Below are 27,603 nucleotides of genomic sequence, written 5' to 3' on the forward strand. Positions count from 1 at the left end.
TGAGAGCGTTTACATTTGTTTTTTTTTTAAAAACGGTTACCAAGCTGATCTTTTCCAGGCTGGTTGGTAGAATGGGCACATAGAGATACTATGGCTCAACAGAAAAGGGAAAAAAGAAAGCTAGCAGAGAAACTCCAAATTTATCCACAAACAGACGAGCAAGACAAATAAAAAAAAAAATAAAAAAAGAGACATTTTGCAAACAACAGTGCTTGATTGCAAAGTAGTACCTGAGAAAGTTCCATACAAAGAAGAAGAAACAGACAAACAGTATGTCTCCGGTCCTTACCATGAGCCAGATGGGGTAAGGCACCTTTTTGAGGATATGTGAGGCCTCCGAGGAGACTGAAGACACGCCGCTGCACCAGAGCACCGAGTACAGCCAGGGCTCGTTGACGGTGTACAGAGTGAGGTTGATGTTGCTCTGGGAGAAGTTTCTGAAAGCAATCACATGCATTCAGGAATGTCTTTAGATATACAGTCAAGGTGCCAACCTGTTAACAGCATCAGGTGTGTGCGTGTGCGTGTGTGTGTGTGTGTGTGTGTGTGTGTGTGTGTGTGTGTGTGTGTGTGTGTGTGTGCGTGTGCGTTTACCCAATTTCCTGTGTGCTGGCCTGGTTGTATCTGAGCAGCAGCCTGCTGATGCCGGATTGCTGGAGACTTTGAGGACTCTGTTTCTTCATGGAGGTCTGGATCAGACCGGGTGCAAGCTGTCTCACCTGGTCTCTGTCTTCCTTGGGAGTCCACATCACCTACACACAGCACAATACACAGGACTACAGTTACAATCTTCCACTTGAAACGTTGCGTCATTAACATAAATGTAGTGACAGGGTCTAAATGCACATGAGTAGGTAATGTATCCATATACAACAGTTCTTATGATATCTTATCTCAAAGGTACAGTACCAGTCAAAAGTTTGGACACACCTTCTCATTCAATGGTTTTTCTTTATTTTTAATTTTTTCTACATTGTAGATTAATATTGAAGACATCCAAACTATGAAGGAACACATATGGAATTATGTGGTAAACAAACAAATGCTCAACAAACCAGAATATGTTTTATATTTTAGATTCTTCAAAGTAGTTGAATGAGAAGGTGTGTCCAAACTTTTGACTGGTACTGTATCTCATTCTTTCCTGCGTTTTTCTAGCAACATGTGTCAATTTCTGCTCGTCACATGCATACAGTCTTTTTTCAAAATAAACTTTTGTCTTCACAGGAAACAACGCAGTTAGGTTTGGGCAACAAAACTATTTAGTTAGGTTGATGAAAAGATCTTTGTTTGGGTTTAAATGACTATGGAAATGCCGTTACTGAAAGCACAAGGTATGTGACAAATAAATCAACGTTGACTTCTGGGTTCATATTGGGAACGACCAAAGGGTTTCCTGGCTGAAAGATCAGTGTTTCTTGGACCCAACCACCGCCCCTTTGTGGACTTTTGAGGTCTTTATACTTCCTTGTTCATGATTCTGGGATAACATATGAATTGATTTTGTGGGATATCTACAAATAGCTTTAAAACGCTGGATGAGACCAGCCTGGAATAGGAAGAGGGAAAACTCAATGTCCATAGAATGTAATTGTTATAACCCATCACCTTGCATAAAATATGATCAGAACACACAGCCTGACATCATGCTGTGGGGAGCACTGAACACAATGTGGACTGGTGTTTTGAAGTTTTCAGTTCCTACATACTGACCAGGCTCTGAGGAACCCCAGATTGCTGCACAGCCTGCAGCGTATCATTGATCCAGCTGTGGTAGCAGGGGTGCATTGCAGGAGGTCTCTTCAGCCGGAAAACCACGGTGCTGTTATGAAAGGAAGCCAGCTTCAGAAGCTGCTCCAGGCTGCACACACTCTGGTTGGCAATCAGATCCTTCTCACGCTTGGACAGGGTGCTCTTCATCCAGAAAGGGTCCTCCTGAAGCACAGGGAGAGAACGGCACGAGGATGGAGATCACAGGTGTGTTCAACAGGGGTGTAATGTCACTGGATTTACTGTTTAGAATACAATTAAATCATGGTTATAACATTACTGCACACAGATATTCAATTGTGTTTTTGGAACCTTTAGAAAAAAAAATAGGTGCATTCATGACCCTTATACTGTAGTTTCTTTAAATAAAAGCATCCATCCATCTAATGTGGAGCGCCTACAGCAAATAAAAAAAAATAAAAAAAGAGTGGAATGTTTTCCCCTCATTTCCTTTACATCTCTTCTCGCCTCGCTGCTCTTGTCAAAGCACACAGGAGAAGAAGGTCAGATGCTTCTAATTTAAGTCTTCGATCATGTGCTTCACTTCACCTTACTGACTTAAAGACACTTGAGCCTTGTCATTTTAATGACCCTGTTATTACACATCGGGACGGATTAGGACATGTTGGGGCATAGATCGATCAGAGTCTGACAGGGAATTGTCATAATTACGCGCAGAAGTATTAAACGCAGATGCAGAAGGAGGGTGCAGAAAAACAACGCAGATTCTAACAAATACTGACGTAGCATAATCTCATAAAACAAAAGTTTCAGGAGAGAATTTTATACGAGTTTAGAAACAAAACTACACAGTGAGTGCATACATTTACAGATAAGAAGACACTTTTGCCATATCAGTTTGTAAGTCAGTACACAGATAATAATCAAATTAGTCCCACAATGGGGAAATTATTTCTCTGCATTTAACCCATCCCGAGGAAACAAAACTACAGGTGTCTGAGTGGACACCTACATTTACAGAGAGGGGTTTGAACCACCAACCTTTTACATACAAGTTTGTACCTCATGTGCCACACAGATATAGTAAACTACTAGACATGAGGGTAGTGTAGAAGGATTAAAGTGGTGCACAGTACAGTAGTAAAGTGCACAAAAAGCATTGTATCTACATCACTGCATCTTGCCCCAAATGTATGCAAATTATCTTACATTACATTACAGTCATTTAGCAGACGCTTTTGTCCAAAGCGACTTACAGGAAGTGTATTCAACATAGGTATTCAAGAGAACTACTAGTCACCAGAAGTCATAAGTGCATCTCCTTTCTTAAACAAGCATCTAAAAGCATAAACCAGAGCAAAAGTATAGTGCAGAGGCAAATTACTACGGAAACAATAAGTGCAACAGACTAATACGAATATAATAAGTGCTACAAACTACTACGAATAGGATAAGTGCAGTAAACGAATACGAATTCAATAAGTGCAGCGAACTGCTACGAATACAGTAAGTGCAACAACTAATACGAATGCAATAAGTGCTACGAGGAAGGCTCAGGGTAGTGCTTCTTGAAGAGGTGAGTTTTCGGCCGCAGGGACCTCTGAGCGACGGGGCAACCAATCGCCCCGAGGCAGCAGAGCGAAGTGGTCGGGCGGGGGTGTAGGGCTTGACCACCTTTAGTAACAGAATGCAATGGTAAATGCATTTACACAATCTGCAGCTTGAACAAGAATACAACAATGGAGCCGGTCATTTCTCCATTTCTTGTGTAATATCACATGAAGGAGAGAATGATTTGGTACCAGAATAGTCAGCATTTCTAAACAATTCTCATGGCCATTTTGTCGGGGTGCTTTCATCCTGTTTGGCCCACTAGTACCTTCAAGCAGGTTGAAACAAACAATTATTTTGAAGCGCTAGTTGACCCTGATCCACTCTGCATTCAGGAGAGCTTCTCTAAAGCATTAACGGATCACGGTGTTTAGATGAAACCGGGGGACTAGGACACTCATGACTCGAGGAGCTAATGACCTTTATCACACGTCGCTGTGCTACATCACGCTGTCAAACAAAGCAAAATGGCAAAATGGCTTCATCAGCATCCGATGAACTACCTCGAGGAACCACCGTCCTGCGTTGAGTTGCTGCAGATCTGTCCAGTTAAAGAATGCGGCGTTTTCTATCGATCTGTTCGGGAAAACCTTCTTTACGTCCGTGGTCCTCAGCAGGGTGTGGTCGTGCATCAGGAAAGGCACTCCGTCCTCACTAGAGGTGAGAAGGGGGAGCAGAGTTATGAGATGCAATTCAGGTTGTTTTTAATATTCATAAACAACCTGTTTATACGATGACTACAGAGAATCCTTGAGGCTGATTGGTCAGAGGGGGCTGATATGCAGTACTGATATGCATATTCATGGTTGGGCAGCAGAGTTCATCTGTATACATTTCTATAACCCCATTGACATCATATGCATTAAAAAAAAATAAAAAAAATACCCATTTGGATAATAATAATAATAATAATAATAATAATAATAATAATAATAATTCAAACAGACCAACCCTTTATACTCTAAAATAGAGTATAGTTTAAGATGGGAGCAGAAGTGACAGGAGTTGGTTGGAGGGTAAACTCTTATAATCACATCAAACAAGAGCAAAAGAGAAACGGAGAGTAGAGGAGACAAGATAAGAGTTGTTGCTCAGTATTTGAATACCAAATACCAAAAGTAAAGAAAAAGCCCTCCCATTTATCATTATTTGCAATTCAAATTCTTTGCTTAAAAATAAAGCTTTTCCTGTGTTCCTGCGAATTATATGTGAAAACTCACATATAATTATCTGGTGTAAAAAAGGACTCTTTATATAATGTTCATCAGATAAAATACTGAAATGATGAAAACTGAAATAAGCAGGGCATAAATTATATGTTGGTTTATGTTTGTGCATGCATGTGCAGTGTGGGCGTGGTTTTTTTTTGGGACAAAATGCATGACCCTATAACATAAAACACTACGCTTTAGGTTGAAGACTCAGTTTTAGGTTAATGCAAGTTTAGGTTTTGGTTAAGTTTAGGGTAAGGGTTAGGATTAACCTGGTAGCAGTTATGATAAGGGTTAAGGTAAGTCTCCAGGAAATGAATGAAAGTCATTGTAATGTCCCCAAAATTCATGAACACTGACTGTGTGTCTGTGTGTGTGTCTGTGTGTGTGTGTGTGTGTGTGTGTGTGTGTGTGTGTGTGTGTGTGTGATCTGCTGCAGGAGTGGAGTCTCTGTGTCGCTCTGGCTGTCATCAAGTCTAATTACCCGGCACAGTAAGGAGCTCACCTGTCAGCGGCCGGCACCGATCACACACCCATTCACCTCTCATAGGACTGTAACCCTAAACACACTACACATACTCAATTAAGCCCGACCAACACACACACACACACACACACACACACACTATCCATCATATAGCACGGCCACACAGTCGTCGTCGTCTCGTTCATCCCCCCCCCCCTTCCTCTCTTCTTCCTCCAAGAGTGTTTCTCTGAGCGCGGCCTGTCACCTCCCATTACGTTGGTGATGCCATGCCTCCATCTACTGCTCCTCTGTAGCCTGATCGTTGCTTCAGTTGTGGACAGAATCCCAAGTGTGTGCTTGTATTGCTCACTTGTTTGTGTTTATGTTCAATGAACATTATTTCTTTGCCCATTTCTCTTCGTCAACAATAATTAGTTAAGAAAGTAAGACTACGTACGTTAACATCACGATAAACTTCTGTCTAATAATTAGAGCAGAAAGTTAACAAACATTATGTCTTGATTGGTACGATGTATGTAGTCCAGTGGGAGCTTTTTCTAGCTCAGGTTATAAGATGTTTTTTGGGTAAACCAATGTTTTATAATCTATGTAAGGAAACCAAACAGCCAAGGCAGAATCTAGACTAAATAGCCCTTTATTTTATGGCGTTGTCATTCTGCTGAATTGATTGTGTGTGTGTGTGTGTGTGTGTGTGTGTGTGTGTGTGTGTGTGTGTGTGTGTGTGTGTGTGTGTGTGTGTGTGTGTGTGTGTGTGTGTGTGTGTGTGTGTGTGTGTGTGTGTGTGTGTACCTGATAGCCACGTCAGCCTCCAACCCGGTGACGTTCATCTGCAGAGCTCTCTGGAAGGACCACAATGTGTTCTCTGGAGCAAGCTGGATACACAAACACAAACAGAGTAAGGACAAACACAATCATTACATGGAGTCCCATTACAAAGACCTAATAGGTGACTTTACAAGAAAACCCAGACACTGTTGAGGGGAAACAATGGTGCCAAAATATGAATCAATAATCATTTATGTTTATCTATCAGGTAGGTTAATGTACAAAGTAATTTTTCACATACTTCCGGTGTATCCCAGATGTATGTGAAAATAGAGTCCTTCCTCTGAACACAAAGGAAGGCTGTGAAATGAAATAGAGCAGCGTTGTGAAATGCTTTTCCAATCTTCCAGTGAAAGTTATGACCAATACCATCTCCATAGGTTAAGCATCACTTACTAGAAAAGCACCTCATAAGAGACCCTGTGAGAAAAGCTCATGACTGGGAAACACAGCATAGGAATGAGGCTGCAATCAATACAGAGTCCTTCTGGAAAACAAAGTCCAGTCACGTGACTGTGAGTTTCTCACAGCCTCGCGGAGCCACTCCTAATTTTAGATTCCACTGTGAGGATCGATCGCTTTGCATAAATACCACAAAAAGCAGGGTGTGTGTTCTTGAGCGTGTTAGTATCTGTTATGAATAACCAGATTCGTTTTCCTTCCAAGTGTTTCATAATACTGAGCCAGACATTGTGCCAAGTACATAAATCTTTCTTCAGGTAACGTTCAGAAGCAATAATGATCAAAAATAAAAGAAGCAAAAATGTGCTTAAGTTAGCATAGATCTGATGCTAACGCAGCCTTCTTATGCATACTTATCCAACACGCTCTAACAGGCGTTTTAACAAAGTAGTGGAGTCTAAAATCAGATCTGTGTGAGAAAGAAGCTGTTACAGAAAACAGCTAAAGAGACAGCTGTACATCTGATCATAAGCCATCTATATTAGTACTTCTTTACATAAAGATGCCAAGTCTTTGTCAGGCAGAACAACACAAAATCCCCCAGAAATCATTTCCCTGCCATACATCAGGCAGAAAGAGCTCCAGGCTCCCACTGGGTTATGTTTGTGGACTATTTTCAGATGCATGACCACAAGGTCATTAATAGACCAGAATAGCTTGGGTTGTGCAGGAGAAGAAACATTTATGAAAAACAAAAGGAACAAATATTTATAAGGGCAGCATAGTTTTTTCCCCATCTGCCTTCACACAATCAGAATGGAGTGGTCGTTGACACTCTTGATTAAAGGCTTCATATCCAGAGTGGTTCGGTGTCATCAACATTGCTGATGTTAGGGGTTTTGACATCTTTGATTACAGTATGAGGTAGCTGAATGTATACGGCAGAGTCAAAGCATATGTAATATCATTTTGAAGTGGCTGGTTTTATATCCCCGCATTCAGATAGAGGTCAGCTGACTCACCATGGGGGCCCCCTGGTGCCCAATGACATCAGGGCGCTGTTTGAGGGTGGAGGGGTCCATGATGCAGGGGGAGGTGATGTACAGCGGCACCATGTAGAGTCCCAGTAACACACTGAGATACAGCAGCACGACCACCACCTGGAACACTGGGAGGAGACGGATGATTATGTAGCTGCAGAGGTTGAAGGACGAGTTTGGGAAATATTGGGAGAGTTAGATGATAAGATCGATACCACCCTAATGTCTGTACGGTGGAAATGAAGCTAGAGGCTGAAGCTGGTTAGTATAGCACAGAGACTGGATGCAGGGGAAACAGTTAGCTTAGCTCTGCCCAAAAGACCAAAATCAGCCTACCAGCAGCTCAACAGCTCACTGATTAACCTCGCTCTTGTTTGTTTGATCTGTACAAAAAAAAAAAAAAAAACATGTGCAAACTACAACAAAAAAATAAATTATAATAGTTTCCATGCGGAAATACATTTTTGCACTAATAACGTCATTAGCAGCTTCCCCTGGGCGACCGGTGACTAAAGCAAGTTCATATGCAAAGCTAGTTTCCATAATTATCTTTTAATAAACATCAAAAGGTCGGACAGAAGATAACTAATTAAAAACCACAGCACTGACATTGTGGAGAAAATAGTTTTGAATATTTTATGTTTTGTGTTTTTGATAGAGGTCTGGATCGGCCAAAATCGTAGTTTTCAAGGAGATGTGTGATGTAAGCAGTCGCTGTGAATGTAGGTATTGTTCAGTACAGTGCATAGCTTTGAACAGTTTGCAAAAACATAGACATCGGGGTCAAGGAGATACACTTCTTCCGCTGCATCCACCTCTGTTTAAGTGAGCGTTGGAAGGCTGAGTGTGGGCACATAAACATACAGAGCAATGTATTCGTTTCAAGGTCAGCTCTGAGGTGGGGTTGCGTATACAACTCTTGTTACACACACAGGGGATTCGCAGCTTTCATCTCCACACACACACACACACACACACACACACACACCCTTGCATCCTCTTGGGTATTCAGACTCTCTCACTCTGCATTTCAGCCGAGATGCTTACGCGGGAGAAGTCTTGCCTAGACCTTTCCACCTCATCACGTCACTCCAAAAGCAGAACCTTAAATGCAGCGGAGGACTTTTAATGGGTTGAAATGTCTCCCTCAGTACAAAGTACACACTGCCTGGTCCAATTTGAGGACAGTCGTAAAAAAAGACTTGAAGTTAAATCCTCTTAAAGCTTAAGGTATCTTTTAGATTAATTCAGACGTACTTCTGAAGAAATGTCATGCTATCAGGCTATAATTTCTTCAGCAGACAATACAACTGGCGCATTGATGATACCGACTTTAAATTCTATTCTACAGATACAAATGGCAGCGAGAGTTAGAATTCACACTAAGAGCTGCTTATCCCCAGAAAGACTCCTGTATTTGAGGTGAAAACAATCCAAGGTGTCCTGGCTTGAAAACATCACATGAGCCGGTAGGAATGTCCGTTATCTCCGACACCCTGGGTGGAGGTCCTGGCCTCTGTCTACACGGTGCTAATCATTCACCACTCTTCCTTTAGCGTGTGTGTGTGTGTGTGTGTGTGTGTGTGTGTGTGTGTGTGTGTGTGTGTGTGTGTGTGTGTCAGACGGGTACGGCAGGTAAGAGTTACTTGTATTCTGTGTTACAGAAGGTAGGCTTACTTGTTTTTCTGCGCGTGCGACCTGTCCAGCCACAATCCAAGACAGAGCTGTGATCGCAGCGATAGCCCCTATGTGCAGGAAAGGACCTGTGGCCTGGACAGAGGGTCGAAGGTAAGAAGAAAAAAAAGAGGATATAGAGACATGGAGACACACAGGGGGGGAAGAGGTATGGGAAAGAGAAGCAGGGTTTAAGAGAGATGTCAGTGACTAAAGATAAAAGACGGAGAGGCGTAGAATTACAGACATTATCTGGGGTTAAGACAATGGTAACACTATTCAGAGATAATAGCTATAATTTGTAGAAGCATTCAATTGTAATGGCATCATGTTTCAGTGGACTAGCGCCTCCACTTCAATCACACGTTCATGGCGGTGCAGTGATCTCACACGGACACACTAATTATAAGCTTCTCACAACTCCTTGGATATCGTTGAGCTGTTAATTGTTGGTAGTATAAATGTGGAGTGAGTGTCTTGTCACCACAGTATATTCAGTTTAAATCATTACACCTTTTTTTTTTTTTTTTTTTTTTCTTACACAGGAATGTTAAATATGGAAATATTATAGAGATACTGCATATTTTTATACAGTCGTCCTGGACTTCCTTATTCAGGTAAAAGAGGTTAAAGGTCAACTCTTGTATCCAGTACCCACAAACCAATAATCAAAGTCTAGTCTGTTATGTATGTATATAGACGACACTGTGTACACAACACTCCAGCTTCAGCATCATCAGTGATGTCAAGCTGTCAAACGGGGCTTTAACTGCGTTTCAGTGTGCTGACCTGCAGGGAGATGGGGATGACGTCCCACTCTTGTCCCCACGTTTGATTGACGACTATCACCCCGACAGTGGTGGTGAGCAGAGCGGCAGTCACTCCCATCTGCGTGGACAGAGAGGGAGAGATACGGGGAAAAAAAAAAAAAATCTGAGAGGCTGTCACTTTGGATACATGTATGAACATCCCCACCACCCACAATTTAACCCCAAATAGCTCCCAGCCCTTTCACACCCCAAACAGCGATTGGTCGATGTATTTGTTCTGCTGATAGGTCATTGACTGGGCTTTCACGGCCCCATAATGGGACAACACGATCCCAACTGAAAGTTCAGGACAAGTTCAGCGATGAATTAGCGCACGCACGCACACGCACACACACAATAGTGCCAACAGATGAGTGTAAAAACAGCCCCATCACAAACACACAACAGATTCCAGAGAAAGATGCATATGTAAAACCAGACCCCACTCCCTTTCCTCCTCCCACACTAACACAGTTGCTCAGTCTCACATTTTTGCACATTACCTTATGGAGCCAGTGCAAATTCAACTGTTGCCCAAGCGCAACATGACAAAGTGCTAAAACCTGAAAAGAGAGAGAACAACTTTCAAAAACAGGTCCGCTGCTTCACAGATCTCAACTTGCTCAACGCAAGGTTCCTGATAAGTTGGTAACACACACCAAACGAGGCATTATGACGAGGACGACATGTTTTTAAAACCTCCACACTGAATACTTGATGTAGGACTGACCATTAAAAATGCAATGTAGGTGAAGCCAGCAGCGGTGGTGGCCAGGATGGGAATGGTGCCATCTGTCCACTTCCCGGAGCAGTTGTAGAGGAACCTGCAGGGGGGGGAAAAAGAGAGTGAGTAACACTTCTCATACTGAGGGCTCAATGCATTTCATTATTACTGACATGTGTGAAGGCGTGGGAGAATGAGTGTGTCATCCAAATAATGACACGTTGTCATATTGATAATAACACCCTGAAGGTGTTTTTTGTAACGCTCAAAAGAGAACCACTGGACGTATCAATAAAATCACATCTGCAGAGCAAAGACAAGTGTGTGAAATGTGTGTTTTGATGTGACAGCTAGGGCCTTTGGCATTAATTACTTTCAAAGGCCTTATCAGTGATTCTAGTGGCACAGAGCCACAGCAGGGTCACTCAGCGCTGATGCTCCTAGTCCTTTGTGAATAAATTTATACTGCAGATGGACGGGGACACTCCCCGCAGCTAAATCACTAGAACACATAAGAGCCGGGATGTCATCTCTATCTGTGGAAACCTCACCAAAAGCAGGAAGTGTGTCCACCATAACTGACATCCAGAGGTATAAAATCACCAGTGAAATTGATACTAAATATATATACACACACACACAAAGAGTAAGCGATGTTAAGAAAAGGGATATTAAAAAGGTAAATGAAAAAAATAACAGAGGGATCATTTAGAGAAGGAAAGGAGAGTGGGATTTCACACAAACTACACCGGGAGAGGAATGTGAGGAGACGCAACGAGGAATAATAAGAGGAAAAGGTGACATTGTGGAGGTTACTGAGAGCTGGAGGAGAGGGGGATGGGAAAGGTAGTTGGAGAGAAGGAGCTGGGTATGTGACATCATGGGACACAGCCATTTTAACCATTTTGTGCTACAGCATTTACAAGAACAGACCGAACTCAGATTAAGTACGATTTAAAACACTATGCAACACATTTAACCATTCGATTGTAATGATTGTAATGTTGAGACTGTGTCCATCGCAATCTTAATGTTTCAATGGATGTTGATCAATTATTTCTACTAGTGCTCTCACCTTGAGGACTGGAAGTAATTTAGCATAAGAACATGCAATTGAAATCAGATTAATTCTGCAAACAGGTGTGGAAAAAAATCTAACTTTATTTAGCTTATAATGTTTCCAGTCACATAAACTTGTGATCAGACAAGGGTTTGGAGTCATTTACAGTATAGGCAATGTCCGGCGAGCCATCTCTCTGTTATGTAATGGTTTTAATCTGTGGAGGGCCGGGTGGTCTCCGCTCAGATTAAGGCAGAGGGAGGATTAAATTGACGATTTAGGAAATCCACGAGCATGGATAGGATTTATTTACAGCAGAAACAATATGGTGTCAGGCGTCTGGCTCCGGTTTGAGCCGACGACGCACAAAAGCCCTCCGTACTCTGCCTGCGTACTCACCAGTTGAACTCGTTGTAGTCGTTATGTGCCTCCCACCAGAAGTAGAACCAGACCAGCAGCAGACAGAAGGTAAAGAGGAGGATGAGCGACCACAGCAGCTCCCACTGTACACACACACACACACATAAATACAATTCATTATTTCTGTGGACACTATGTTTTAATTCAACTGACAAAAGAAACTTGACTAAACAAAGAATATCTCCGAGTATGTAAAAACAAGGAAAGGAATTATATAAAAAGTTAATCCTGTTGCGATGGTAACAAGGTTATTATGATACATGTCTGTAGGGTGAATTTGTATAACTCGTCCTGACAAGCACAACTTTGACTTTTCCAGAAGATCATCAGAGAGCAGCAGAGCTCATAAGAAGTTAACTTTCTACAAAATAACCTACATGGAGCACATGGTGTCAAGGCATCTGCTGACCTTTGGAGAGAGTATTCCCTTATACACCTTGCTCATCATCAAGGAATGACTTTTAATAACTACTGAAGAAAGCAGACTAATTACTGTCCTCATCTGCCATGCACCTTCGTACTATGGCAGGTATTAAATTGGCCACATCTTCAGATACACACCGACAGAAACTCAACCCTAGGCCACACTCAGGAGGATACGTCCAAGCAGGCATGTCTCCGTCTCGCTCTACTTTAAACACAGCTATATTAAGGACTTAAAAGTTTGTGTCATCTGGAAAAACTTCAAATTAACTCAGAAAATCTGTTCTCCTTCTGGGGAAAAAAAGGTCAAATCACTTGAAGACCTCAACTGTAATTGTAGACATTAGAGAAAAGGCTAAGACTTTGGCCAAATTCATGCCCACATTTGGGGAACAGTAAATATTACATCATTATGTTGTTAAGAGCCAAAACCATTAGTCCGCTATTTGATTTTATGATGCATTTAGACTGTTGTTGTATTGTTGTAGTTGATTTATCGTAGCAAAAATGCCAAACATTCACTGGTTCCAGCTCTCAAGTGAGAGGATTTGCTGATTTTTCTGTTCTACATCACTGTAAAATTAATATCTTTGGGTTTTGGACTTGTGGTCGGATAAAACAAGCAATTTAAAGATGTCACTTTGAGCTCAAAGAACCCTGTGATGGGCAATTTTTTTAATAAAACAATGACCCGAAAAAAAACCAATGTGCTGATCCATATTTGTAAGTCTCCATCTAAATGTCTTTGAAAAATCACATGTATGTGTAAATTGTGTGCATTGTAGTTGTCAAGATAAAGACGTTAGAATATCAGCTTTGAGGCAGCGTTGCTGTGTGTGTGTGTGTGTGTGTGTGTGTGTGTGTGTGTGTGTGTGTGTGTGTGTGTGTGTGTGTGTGTGTGTGTGTGTGCGCTGTGGATCAGATTATTATCGCTTCGGCCAGCTGATGCGACACACAGGTAAGACAGTCCGTCTGACCTGTTTATATCTGATCTCATTCCCAGCGAGTTTGGCTTTTGGACAAAGTCTAAAAAAGGTTAAGTAGGGAAGTGACACAATCAAATTCCACTGGCTTAAATTCTTTCAAACAGTGCAGCATTTGAAGGTCATGTTTTGGCCACAAGCTTGTTTTAAGAGCTTTCCCACATTTTCCACATTAAGACTTGAAGAGGGAATCGCAAAGGTATAAAGATGTTTTAATAACAGAGACCAGTTGTACAAAAAAGGGAAACAAGCCCGAGGGGAAAGCTGATTCGATTCCCTGCCTCTCATATTTGGACATGGCCTCTGAAAAAACATTATGCAAGGAGGTCCGCTTACATCAGATAATATGGACATCAGATAATACAGGCAGGAAATGACCCTAAAAAGTAAAAGCTAGAGAAGCACTTCCTGCAATTGTTTTCTTAAGCAAATACTGATCGGTTGGTTCTATCTTTTTATATATACACAACTAACTGCAAAAAAAATAATGTTTAACCCCAAACTCATTTACCTACATTCAGATATGTCTTATAACAAAGAGAGCTCAGCAGATCAATTCCAGCAACGAAGAGGTTATCATGGTTTCGGTCTTGTGTGTGACAAACAACTCTGCTCACTGATCAGAAAGCGGCGACCCTGGTTCCCATGATGACTACCTGGAAACACCTTGGAGATACGACCTTGCTCCTGATAGAGGACATTGATCGCTGCCAGGACTTTCATTACCCCCCCTCCCCCCCAAAAATTATGTTGGATGTCACCAGAGAAGCCCCTGAGAGAGCCTGTGATGGTGTGGTGTAGTCAATAAGTTACCCAAACTGATGTCTCCTTAATTAATTGGATCACCTAATAAACTGAATCCCAATGTCATCACAGGGATCTATTGCTAGATGGGATTTTGCTGTATTGTCTTGAATACCATAGATCTATGTATGCCTGTGTCCACCTTTCTGCTCAATCTTAATGTATATAATAAGAACGGACTCCAAATGACAAATGCAACCATATGGTGTGTCAACAGGCATCTGACAAACTACGCAGTTACAAATCTGTATTAAAGAAGAACAGATTTTCAAATCCACAGAAGATTTAAACTCCTTGTTAGGTCTGAAGCTCTCTTCCTGTTTGCCAGCTAACTCAGCAGCAGAGCTTGTCCAGCCTGACATGACTTGGCCCATCCCTCGTGACATCGCAATACCATTCTGCATGGCTGGCATTTTATCCGGGCACAACACCCGATGGCACGGACTGACAATGCGGCGACGGAAATATATCAGAACGCCACAATCTCTGGGAGTGTTTAAAGAGCAGTGTTAGCCAACAGTCACCCGTGCTTTTGGTCTTATAATTACTCTGACTAGTGTTATAGTGTTTGTCCCCTTGGAGAAATCACAGAGGACAAAGAGGACAAGTTCTCCTTTGGAATATTCAGAGCTATTGAATTAGTTTTAATTCAAAGCAAATTACGAGGTGTGCTTTAATTAAAAACGCAATTCAAAAACATTGCAATGACTTTTCAAAACCACCAAGGGCCCTTTCTGTGGCTGCTGTAGCAGTAAAGTTGTCCAGGCAACTGCAGCAGCTAAGATTGAATTTATAAAATATAAACAAATTTGCTTCCTAACCCAGAAATATTGAAAAAAGGATGGAAGTCGTAGAATAAGCCTTGGAGAACAAACTCCACTGCTAAAAATAGAAGGATCAAATGGATCAAGGAAAGATTCATGGCTGCACGTATACACTCCTTAAAAAGAAAAGAAAAAGCACATATTCCTGAAAATCCTCCAGTTGCTCATAAAAGTCTCTGTCCTCAGATGTATTCCTTAGAGTTGTTTGTTTAAAGCATTTATGACACATACACACAGCTATTTTTCGGCGCTTATGATTCAAACTGTGCTTATATTGAGGGACTGCGAAAAACTATAAATAAAAATAGTGTGAAACTGATCATTGCTGACTCACCCCTGTGCAGAGGAAACTGCATCAGTGATTTAACATCTGGGAATAACAGGTGTGGAGAGAGAAAGAAAGAGAGAGTCGACAACTTTGACCTTTGCTCTGAAATATTTAAAGACTTTAGTGACAGCGGCAAAGAATGTTGTAGCAATTAAAAGAAAGTATTTTTTTACAGGAGCCGTCTGTTCTGAAGCACCGCAGTGGAGGACGAGAGAGCCCCACTGTAATAACAGCCAACACAATGTTACCGTTCTGTATCCCTCAGTGGCTTTCTGTCTGTATTCATCTAGACTTTATATGGCTCACAGCCAGTCAAGCACAGTGGATTATGTCTGAAGCAGCCAATAATATATTTATTAAATAGGCTTATTGGATTTATAAAAATCTATTTACAATCATCCCAGGAGGCTTTCTTATAATTATATCACTAATTTTCCTGTTCAGCTGACACCATCGAGCTATTTAACCAATATTTCCAGCTCAAAAATACTGTTTTGCGCTCCTTTGCTTTCCACATGCTGAGTCTTACACTGCTCAGCATCAGCTCCATTAGAATTGAATGTGTTGAATTTCGGTCATGCAAATAAACTTATTTGTGGCAAAGATCATTTAGGTAATTAGTTTTAGTAAACACAATCGCAAATCTGAAACTATGCAGTGAGCAAAGTTTTGCAGCCCTGACGGTTTATTTGTGGTATTCCCCTTAGTGTGGGATGAAAGTCAGTTAGGGTGCCAGGTGTGGGGAGTTTACCATACTTCTTTACTGCACTTATAGTAGATTAATGTTCAGTGATATGTAATAAACTCGACTTCTAAACACTTTTTGTGTAGACTTTCCAGTGCTTTAATGCATTCCTTTGGGACAATCCCTTTCAGATTACAACCGGGAAAATGAGGCATTGATTTTGTAATGATTGCAGGGATTTCTCTGATATTCATTTTCCCTACTTTTCCCGGCAAGAGCAAAAGCTAATGATAATGCCAACATGACTGAACAATCTGCGTGCTCCCTCTTATCCCTCCAAGAATGCTTCAATATGTCACACAGGGGCTAGTCTTCAATATTGTGCCATGTAGGCTGAATATCATTCATGCTCAGAAGCTGCTGAGGTCGCACATGCACGGACAAACGCGTGCATGCTTACTTAGATGCGCGTAGGACAGCACATAAACATGCTGTATGATTGTTTAAATAAAGCAAATGGCCATACAACATACGTTGATTTACATCTGATTTGCAAGTCAACCTTGCACCAAAAATAGAACCAGGAGGGAATGTTCTAGAGAAGTGATATAAAATATAAACATTTACACACAAAAACTAGTCACTCTGAAAAGTCACGAGTCAAGTTGTGAATTGCCGTGTACTGCATGTGTAAATTCATACACATTGTAGCCCTGTCATCAGTGTGTGAATGGGTGAATGATATGTAATATACTACTGATTGTAAGTCGCTTTGGATAAAAGTGTCTGCTAAATGATTGTAATGTAATGTAATGTAATGTAAATTGTCAAACCTACAAATGCAGCTACAGCAGCTTTCTGTGCTTCACCCTGACCACGAGACGGAGAAAGAACACAGCCAGACAGCCTATAAATCACACGGGATTAGAGTATATTAATAACAACAGCAAACATTTCTACCAGAGCATTCCTTTGCAGAGCTACAGTACAAGCTGACTGTAAATTAAATGTAAGCACGTTTGGGTCTGTGCTGGTTACTTCGTGTGCAAGGACTCCATGAGGAAACCGTCCTTGCATAATGTACAGTGTGTCACCGTTTACAGTGACACACCGTCTGCTCTCTACACCGACATAACAAGACAACTTTCTCAACACTTTTTCTGCTCGGCTGTTTGTGTGCTTCTGGCTGTGATATAAAATCCATGTGGGTTTTTTGTAGTTTACAGTTCTTATTGACTATATGACAGGATTAGGCATCAGAGGGAAGACCAATTGTTGCTACTGTATTGGCAATCTACTAAGAGATGCTGAAAATGTCTGAAGAAGCAGAATACCTAAAACACAGAGAACATAAAATCAGACCAATTTAATACTATTTACTAGTTTATTATCCATTTACTTAATGTTATATTATTCCATAGTATGTTTTACTACACATAATTAATTGATGCATTCAATTAGGTAGACAGCTTGACTCGGTATGCTGCCATCTAACATGCCAACACTGTGGAGAGAAAATATGCTGTGGGATGGTCCTGAATAAATTTGCTGACAAAGACAAAACCCGACTGATGGAAACAATCACAAATGTGTTGTGAGTGAATAAACTTGAAAACTCGTAGGAGAGATTATTTTCATCTCACACAGAGCAAAAAAAAACAAAAAACAAAAAAAACTTGGCCAGTATTCTTTCGCTGACGGTGCTTCTTTCCCTGTGAGGGCCTCCATCTTCCCCGGATTTAACACCTCAGTCCCTTGTCACATTCCTGAGCATATCCAGATAAGTCCATGGCATTTCACTGCTTCATAATGCGGCCATACCACACCTTTATAATACTGACCCTACATTATCTACAGTCCTATTAGCATTTTTTTTAAATGTATTTTACAGACAAAAGTTGTTCATTTTCTAATATTTAATGTGTAGATTTTATAAATCTTAAAACAGGATATCATGCTGACATTGCAGCCAATAATAGTATAAGTCCGACATAAATCTGACCACTTCTCTACTGAGGACTATATTTATTTTTGTTGCAATATTTGTGGTTATTGTGTTTAACCAAGATCAACAGTCTGGTTTTAAAATAAACCTGAGGATGAAACCTCTGTACTCACAGGCAGAGCCAGCCAGCCAGCCAGCCAGAGGGGTCCACAAACTTAAAGTTATTAAAATATCAGTCTAAATATATTACATTGTATTTGTTGTGCATTTACTGGATGCTTCAGAATACTTATTTTTTTTAAAAAAGGTGGGTTACAAACCAGATAATGTGGCACAAGTCACTTAACAGCTGGAGGTATAGTTTGAGGATTTTCTAACTACGGCAGATAAAGTAAATATGTTGTTAAGCGACAACATAACTTATCAGAGCACTTGTGCGTTAACAGCAGGATATTTTAGATTCCACATAGTTTGCCTCAGTTTCTTAGCGACAGCTGCTTTGATTCTTGCACAGTGTGCTACATTTTGCAAGGCGACCTTCTGTGCTGCTTGTACACATGAAAGTGACTGCCCTAAAACTAGAGGCTCTATTGTAAAGTTTCAAATAAATGTAGTGAAGCTACAAATAAATCCCTCTCCCTCCAAAGCTTAGTTTCACTATCTGAAACATTGTGAGTTTACTGCTCCTGTAGGCTGCATCCTTTCAGACAAGGTAGGGAAAAAACCTGACACATCACCACATATTTATAACATTTACATTGATACTGCCATATAACTATTATCAAAAAGATTTCAATGAGTCATAATAACTATTTTGAATTACAGTAAGAGTGAGGTGTAAGGCTGGAACTCTTTATTATTTTTCTTTTACTATTGATTAATCTGCTGATAGTTTTGTCTATAAAGTATCAGAATACAGTGAACAATTTGATCACAAGTCAATATTACGTCTTCAAACATTTCCAAAACTTAAGGTATTAAGATCACATAAGACAGAGACGAGCAGCAAATAATAGGTTATAATAGGTTTGGCCTAAAAGAGAACTTAAACGAGTGAATGAGATTGAAACAAGTCAACTTATACACAACATATACGAATGTAGTCAAAAATAAAGAATGTTATGACATTTTATGAAACCCCTTTGAATTTAAATCACAGGCTAAAAATGGACAAACCGTTAAATAAACAGATGAAACTGTGGCTTCACCACCTCATACATTCCTGGATATTCATATTAGTCATGAGTGATAAGATAAAGGGTTATTTTTAACATGTTGTCAATATTGATTGTAATGATTATAAAAAATAATATAGAAATATTTTGTACCAAATGTGATTCCAAAACTGACAGAATAAAGATTAGAGACGGGCTGGAGAAGGTGGCAGTTAAGGAGAGAGCAGGTCTAGTGGAAGGATATAACAAAAGAATATATATAAAAAATATTTTTTAAAGAGAAACTGATACAGCAGATGGACTTCCCACCCTTCTAGCTAAAGCAATAAATATTCCAAACCTAATAATGTGTTGAAAGAATTGTCTAACCTTAACTATTAGTACTACTTATAATATACATAGCTACATGACCAGACAAAATCCATATCAACCATTACCCTTTCCTATGTTAAAACGCCTCTCAAACCATCCGTCAAACCCTCAGCCTCATCACAGTCAGCTCATGGGATTTTTTTGAAGCTTTTGACCTTTCAGCCAGACAGCTGGAGGGACGAGTGGACAAGTATGTGATAACGCATACGAAATGAAGAAGATAAAGAAAAAAAAGAGCTGAAATGTTAATGTCCTGTAGAATTTAAATTCAAGTGAACTGACTGAAATCATACAACAAAAAGACGTCTCATATCGTAAGACGCAAGTAAAAGATACAAATGTTATCATCAACATGAAACAATCATTTCCATTTTTAGTCGGCTCATTTGATCTTCTATTATCTTGACATTCTAAGCGTTGCTATCCAAAGGAAATGAAGCAACAACATGGCACTTTGTGGAGTCACTATCGGTGTAACTGCTTGTTCGAGGGCAACTCTGTTGTCTTATTTGTCCTATATTGGCCAGGGACAATGATGACCACGAGATAATGAACAAAAGAAGGCACAGCAGCTTTGCTTCTATTTTAGAAGCCTTTGTGTGACTGAATGGTAAAGACTGGCTAAATGGAAATACTTTCAATTATTACTGAGAGGACAGATCGGCTTGCACGCCGTGACGTGGGCCGTCTTCCTACAAAGCACCTCGAACACAGACAGAAGCCCTACCGACAGACAGACCAGTTAACCTGAATGGCTCATTACAGTGAACAAAGATGATGAAAAAAAGGGGGGAAAAAATAGCATGATCCACTTGTAGATTATGAATGAGTCTACAGTTGTTTCAACATGAGATTCTCAGGTCTCACGCGTCTGTGATTCGCTCAGGTCCAGTTACATGTAGCTGATACCTGTTCTTGATTGGTCACAGTTTGCTTACTGGAATCATTAGAAATGCAGTCTTATATGGCATCACCTTGACCTATGCTAGGAAGCATCCTCCATGGAAATGACAGCTCTCTGCTCCTAGCAGACACTCAAATAGCAGATTACACATCTATTATTCCTCTTTTCTTTAAATTAATTAAAAACACTAACAAAAAGCTACTCTTTCAGTAGTTGTTGATATTAACAATTATTGTAAAACACATCATTTTGGCTCAATCACTCATTATTTAAACAATTTGAATGAATGTTGAGGGGGAATAAGATCCCCTTCCTGTATCAACTGAACAGAAATTGACAGCAGCCTGCAGAGAGCATGTGCCTGAATGTGTGCTTCTTACACTGGGGTCAAGACAAGTGCTTTCAGCCGCCTGAGGTCAAAACAAAAGGATGAGCACCATGCACAAAGAATGCTGACTCTGCACAATCCTATCAGTCAGATTGAAAGACAACCACTTGCAACAGGAAACAGAGCTACACGGCGTCCAGTTTCCTGCAAACAGGAGGAGGTAAAAAAAATAAAATCTATATCTCTTTATTTAGTTCCGCAATGCTTTTTTTTTTTATGACCCACGAGCTATGAAAATATAACCAACCATCCCTGTCTGTGTTATCACACTCTGTTTGTTTACACAGCTAACGTAGGTTCAATGCACACCACATATTTTCTTTGCCATCTAGGTGAGGAGTGACACGAGTCCTAGTGTTCTGCTAGTCTACAGGTCGGTATGTGGGCATAAATAAATTATCCAACCTAGTGTGTGTGTGTGTGCGTGTGTGTGTGTAGGTGTGTGAGTGCAGACAAGGTAATGTGCTGTGTGTTTGTTGCAGCAACATAACCTGTGTGTCCTTCCTAAACATGGAATGTAGATTAAAGGGAAAGGTCAGGACTAATTCCTCATCTTGTGTAGGCTGTAATACTTATCCTGACATGTGCGTTATGTTAGAGAAAAAAACAAAAAAAACACTGCAGTGATCTTTGGTTGGGAGTAACATGGGACTGTTCTGGGTGCACATTTTTGCTTTAATCAGACAGTTTAATTTAACATTTTTAAGTAAAAAAATGATTAAACTTAGATTAAGATTGTTATGGCATAATAAAGAATTAAGAATAGGCATACATTTAATTGCTTAAAAATGATTTAAAGCACAACTGCCAGGCTCGTGGCTCTATACGAAGAGAAAAAATATATATATATTCACAACAAAATCTGACTTTTATAATTAAAAATGTGTAGAAAGCAGGAGATTACAAACTCTTGGAAACGGTGCTGTATTGCAATATCAAATGAACCTCTGTGTTGAAAGCTCAAGGTTATTGAATGGGGGATAAGCCAGCAAGGACATATTCGGTCAAAGATAATTGTTCATTGTTAATCAATGTTGAGAGACGAAGCTATCTGGGCACCATTAGGAACACAGATGGTTTTATATGTTATTTTTCATATGCACAATACTTTCGAGAATTGTCCACCTCCTACACAGTCATCTTGTTATTCAGCGCTGTGAAAAGACTCGATGCAACAGCTTTTTCATACGCACGTTTTTTTAGTCAGAATGTAGGTGGTAGGGTTAGGGTTCACAGAAAACTGTAAATTCAAATTCAAATTAATTTCTAAAAAGGAATGCCATAAAAAGAGGCGGGACGTGATATCATTCTCCATCGATCTCCCAGGACAGAACAGTTATCCTTGGAATGACCTCAGCAAGATAAATTACACAGAGATTGATATAATCAGGTCTCATTCACTGCCGACCTGATGTGAGCACACGATCGTGTTTACAGCTTAACTTCATACCATTAAATGTTAAATCAGTGAGAAGTGAAAGATTCACAGCCAGACAGACAGCTTTACAGCATCTCTGATTGGTGCAGTTCACCCACAAAAAGGGGTTTCCTCCCCTTCTCACCTTGGTGGTGTCATCGTGGGAACGTTGATAGCGTTTCCAGCGGCAACCGTAGATCCCGGTGATACACGACAAACACAGCTGGCGCTCATAGACCTGGAGGGGTTGGTGTTTCACCATGCTCCTTCAATCAGTCCTGCTTCCAGGGCTCTAACATCCCAATCACTACGAGCAGCTGTGAAAAAAAAAGAAGAAAAAAAAAAAAAGTTAGAATTAAAGTTAATGCAAACAACATGTTAACAAAATGTGACCAAAAAAGACATGGACAATTTATGGAACAAACATTTACTACAGTAGAGGGGCAAGTCTGGCACTTTGATAGAAAACACATGTTGACCTGAAAGGCCCCATGCTTTGATACAAAGCCCAGCCTAAGATGAAGACCTTGTTTCCCAGCTCCTGTTTCCAATGACAACTGAGACTGCTAGGGGCTTTGATCAATATGATCAAATGAAAAGAAAATGAATTTGAAAAAAACTATTGAACATCACATTAAATTACAGTGACCATGAATATATCACACAGTATCTGGGTCAAAAGACAGCGTGCAGGCCCCATCTCTCCCTTTTATGTCTGGCCCAGAAAAAAAAAGAAAAAAAAGGCCAGCAGGTGTAACAAAGGATGATATACAACAGTGACATTTTGGCAAAACCCCTTAAACTTACAGTATATATATAAATAAAAACACAACGTAGGCTGCTTTGTACAGCTGTAATGGTTAATGTAGCATCTAATCCTGCAAGTAGAACAACACTAATTATTTAGAAAATACCCAGCAGCCCTTTCATGCCTATTTATTGCTGTGTTAGTGACCATATCGGGAAGTAGCGGGCTGCGTTGGCTGTGAATAATCGGAGGTATAACTCAGTCCTGATTGAGCTGCTGCTGATTCAGCACTGAGCCTCTGCAATCATCTATAATAACAATAATAGTATTATTATAGGAGTGCTGGCTGTTATCACAAGTTTACCTCACTCTCCAGGGACATGATGGAGCCTGCTGCGCTGCCTCAGATCAATCTGGGGCTGAAAGCGCGTCTTTCTGATCTTAACAGCATTAAATTAACTGTGCATAATTAACGGAGTCTCTCTGCTGATGAGAGTCATACAAACATGATTAAAGTGTTCACACAAACACGCTTTCCCGGGAGCGTTTTAACGTGTGACATTCCTCTTTGCTCAGCTAGCATATGGCTACATCTGATGTTTCAGAGTATTTATGCCGTGTTAACTGCGCTCTTCCTGCTGTAATCAGGCTGTCTCGGGCTCTGGGCAGCTGCTCATTAGCATCTGCTGCAGTGGCCATGCTTCCTGTTATTAGTAGAACTGCTCTGAGGAGGGCGGGCCTGACCCCAGGGTATCATGAGCATCGCCCACCCCAGCAGGACCACAAAAGAGGTCTTGACAGGCAATGCTACTCTAAGCCTTAAAGTAAAAAGTCTTACACCTTAAAAAAAAGACCACATAACACGGCTGCTATTACAAATATCTTGCAATATAACAAAGAAACAACAGTGAGAATCAAACCTTGTGACGCTGACACGCTTTATGTTGTGCATTATCCACTGACTGATACAGGACAAACTCTCTCTGCATGGACCGGACGGATGCAGAGAATCACTTTTCTTCAGACCCTTGGTCAAGCACATTATGAGCCTATGTGTTATCAATAATCACCGTATCTTAGTTGGAGTCTGTACTACTGTATCCTGACCTCATAAAACTGTCATGCAGTTAAGCAGGGATTTAGACCTTGATCTGATCAGGAACTAAATAACTTATTGGATAGCAAGTATGCTCGTCTGATGCTACTTCTGAATAAATCATGTCCGTCGGATGGATGTAGATCACAGCTTTGGAAGAGTCTGGAATCCTGCATTTCGGTCAATGTGTTCCGCCTCTTTTGCTCTCCGCACACCGACTGTTTACTTGCATTCGACCAAAGACTTGTCAAACATGATTGGGCAATACTACTCACACAACAAACAGAAACCAAAAGGCTTCTGATGCCCAAGTTTTGTTTTTTGGCTCGTGGTCCTGATCCCAAATTGAAACATCAGAAATGTTTTGCATTTTTCATTCATTCGTTATAGCCGGTGGCAATACTATTTGCATTTTTTATTTAAATGTTGTCCTGCACACACAAATACCAAATGACAGTTAGTTGGATTAAATTGTATTATATAACAATATTAATATTGGCATGCTTGAACCATCAGTCATAATGGGTGTGTATGATCACCAGCTCTTAACATAATAAACACATATGGATGAGTCTGGGCATGCAGACCAAGCCTTTAAGAAAGAAAAGCTGACACAGTAATGCTCCATTGGTGTGTTCATCCAGGCCAAATAACAACCACTTTCTGCACGCCATGTTGTCACTTGTTGACAAATTATAATGTTCAAACCTGTATCCATAGCAATGCCTCCATGTTGTTAAAGCCAAGTGGCTAATGTGGTTTACGTTGCAACATGTTTACCTCCTAAAGCTTCCATTCACGGTAATGACGCAGCCACTTGTACCCTCAAAGTCAAAAACACACCGCTGCTACTTCAACTGATCCGAACATCAAACGGCCCCTTTAATCCCAACTATTTGATGTGGAATATTATCATAATGAGGCGGCGCGGCACTGAGGCCACAGATTTGTCACCTCGAGATTGAAGGCTCATCCATTTTTTTCACTGCGCAGTTAATATGCCCCAAACCCTTATCCGACATGTACAAAGACGGAATGAAAAGTGCTGCAATTAATCCCTTTATCAGCATGATGTCTCACCAGAAACTCATCAGCTTAATGAACCAGTTAGTGGAGACAATTACATCATGAATAAACTGCAATGAATTGGCAAAAAGCTGAGTCAAATACAGCCCGAGCAGTTATGTCCTGGAGTTAAATCTCGGAGAGAAATGATATTCTTTCAAGAGCCTCCTCTTGTACTCGTATCATTGCAGTCTTATTTTGCCAACATGGATGTGTCACCACACACCACAGTAGGTGCAGCACATGTGTGACCACAATATGACTGCACACTGTCACAGTGACTCACAGACTCAAAAACAGAGCCACAAAAGCGGAGACGATTGGGTACAAAATAATTAAAGAACCCCGTTGAATTAAACACCATTTGATCCTGTAAGCTACGTTGCCAAATCGTGAGTGAAATAGCTTTAACAGGTGAAGTCAACAAGTGAAGCAGCTTTTCTAACATGTGTGCGTCTGTCACAAGTTGTCTGAACGAGAAGAGAAGATTTGGGGGTTGTATGAACCCCCCTCCGAAGGGCGGTTGTCATCCCCCTTTTCTGCTGCCTCATTTCCTCCAATCAAAGGCAGAACGAGGGAAAACAGTCTGCGAGTGAGGAAATGCTTCAGCAGTTTCCCAGCAGAAAACAGTGTGTCCTCCTGAACAGGGAACTAAGGTAGAGGCCACGCAGCAGATAACTATGGGATCAAAAGCTAATCCACTGATATGAAAGAAAAGCCCCTTAAAAAAATAAATACAATACAAAATCACCAAAAATAGACAAACTATGCTTTCATAACCAGCACAAAGTCACTCAAAACACCACTGTTATGTAGAGAAATTGGACTGATTTTTTTACTAACGCTATTAAGCTTGAAATGATAATTTACTCATCCTTCAGAGGGGTATTAAGATGATTTTTCTTTTTCCAACTGTATTCAACTGGTGTGTACATTTATATTACTGTATAGTGTAGTGGGTTTTCCTTCCCATATCACAGAGTTGAACCAACAACTGTGGCAAATAAGGGACAAATGACATTCTAAGTATCACAAATATAATGTTTATTGTCAGCTGTTTCTAATATTTTTATTGAGCTCTGTATGTGAGAAAACTAAAAGCTAGTAGCTGCTGCAGTTTCAATTCACCCTTTTTAGTATTTTCCCCCAAAAATGGCAAATTAAAATGACTTTGACATAATCCTAAATGTTCTGGAGCTGAATGATTGCAATGTGGGTCCAAAACTCACACATTTAGCGCATAATCTTGTCCTTCAGTGAATCTTAGAGCATGCCAACAAAGAGGTAAACATCCACGACAAATGTACACTTTTGCATGACACAGTCACACACATTTGAGATTTTTTCCAGGCACAAGACAAAGTTAAAATTTGAATGCTTTGGTGACACTAACGGACACAAAAGTACATTTTTACATAATTATATTCATGAACACAACACACGAATATCTTAAGTCTTCTGCAAATGGGCCTCCACCTCCTCCTGATCCCTTTCATGTTCAATTCATCTGAATTGCTTATCGAGAATCTGCAATGGATATCAAGTAACGAAAGCACCGTGGAGACTTTGCTAAACCGTGCGGATGCAGAAGATGCCTGTGAGGGAGTTAATTAGTGACACATGGGTGATGAAGCCCATTATAACAAGCAATGAGGGAGTCATTACATCAGAGCCGTTACTGCTGGCTCAGCACCGACAGTGGAGTTGTCCTGCTGTAGAAAATATACAGTCTTGGCATTGTTTAGAAATGACGTCATGAAAGATCCGTTGCCTTCCAAGTTATACTCTTGGCCCCGTTTGTTCATGGTACCGACCTCTTCCTCTGTTTGAGCTAAAAACCAGTGTTTAGAACAGTAAACACACAGGCTTTTAGAAATTGACCATTGGTTCAGTCATTATTGTGTTATCTCAGTCGGCAACGGCTTAAAGTTTAAGTATAAATCATGTGACAAGGTCATTTTGTTTTGTTTCTGACACTGTAGTTATCACTTCAGGAAGTCTCTGATCAAATAATCTAAAAACAAAGGCATGTTTTCACTTGATCAAACCTGACAGACTACAGATAAATAAGAGCGTTGTAAACAGAGCTGAGCAGCACAGATAATAAAGAAAGACAAAACACCAACGCAGAAGCTTCTTACAGCTTTCTTTAATATATCTTTCCATGTGACAAAGCCAGGTGAGTTTCCCGGGAAATCAAAAATCTGGAGATGTTAATTTAACTCGCCAGGCGTAGACTACATTTATGTGTGTGAGTGTGAGTGTGCACACTGTGCAACATATAACTACTTCAACTGCTCAAGCAAAGCAAAAGGGAACTACGCTCACTAACTAATTCTGTTAAATGATACATTATTATTCATAAAGCAGAGCTATGGATCAAGGAAAAGAGATATAAACTCTGGTAAAGCTAAGTCCGTCTGCAGAACATGCATTAAATCCCAGCGGGAGA

The 27,603-nt window shown here is 40.5% G+C and overlaps 1 protein-coding gene across 1 annotated transcript in view; it reads right to left on the reverse strand.

Moving 5' to 3' along the window:
* The window catches only part of gdpd5b (glycerophosphodiester phosphodiesterase domain containing 5b), a 43,854-nt gene that overhangs the window by 5,183 nt on the left and 11,068 nt on the right, over positions 1 to 27,603 (reverse strand). Inside the window, exons 2-13 of the mRNA XM_054617498.1 lie at positions 22,388 to 22,559; positions 11,974 to 12,077; positions 10,521 to 10,614; positions 10,294 to 10,353; positions 9,771 to 9,869; positions 8,954 to 9,077; positions 7,290 to 7,435; positions 5,830 to 5,912; positions 3,846 to 3,996; positions 1,714 to 1,935; positions 595 to 752; positions 290 to 437 (exon numbers count right to left, since the gene is read on the reverse strand). Coding sequence (XP_054473473.1) covers positions 290 to 437; positions 595 to 752; positions 1,714 to 1,935; positions 3,846 to 3,996; positions 5,830 to 5,912; positions 7,290 to 7,435; positions 8,954 to 9,077; positions 9,771 to 9,869; positions 10,294 to 10,353; positions 10,521 to 10,614; positions 11,974 to 12,077; positions 22,388 to 22,504 — 1,506 coding nt within the window. The 5' untranslated portion in view covers positions 22,505 to 22,559. The remainder of the gene's footprint in view (positions 1 to 289; positions 438 to 594; positions 753 to 1,713; positions 1,936 to 3,845; positions 3,997 to 5,829; positions 5,913 to 7,289; positions 7,436 to 8,953; positions 9,078 to 9,770; positions 9,870 to 10,293; positions 10,354 to 10,520; positions 10,615 to 11,973; positions 12,078 to 22,387; positions 22,560 to 27,603) is intronic.

The sequence above is a fragment of the Anoplopoma fimbria genome, chromosome 1 (assembly GCF_027596085.1).
Source record: "Anoplopoma fimbria isolate UVic2021 breed Golden Eagle Sablefish chromosome 1, Afim_UVic_2022, whole genome shotgun sequence".
NCBI classification, from domain to species: Eukaryota; Metazoa; Chordata; class Actinopteri; order Perciformes; family Anoplopomatidae; genus Anoplopoma; species Anoplopoma fimbria.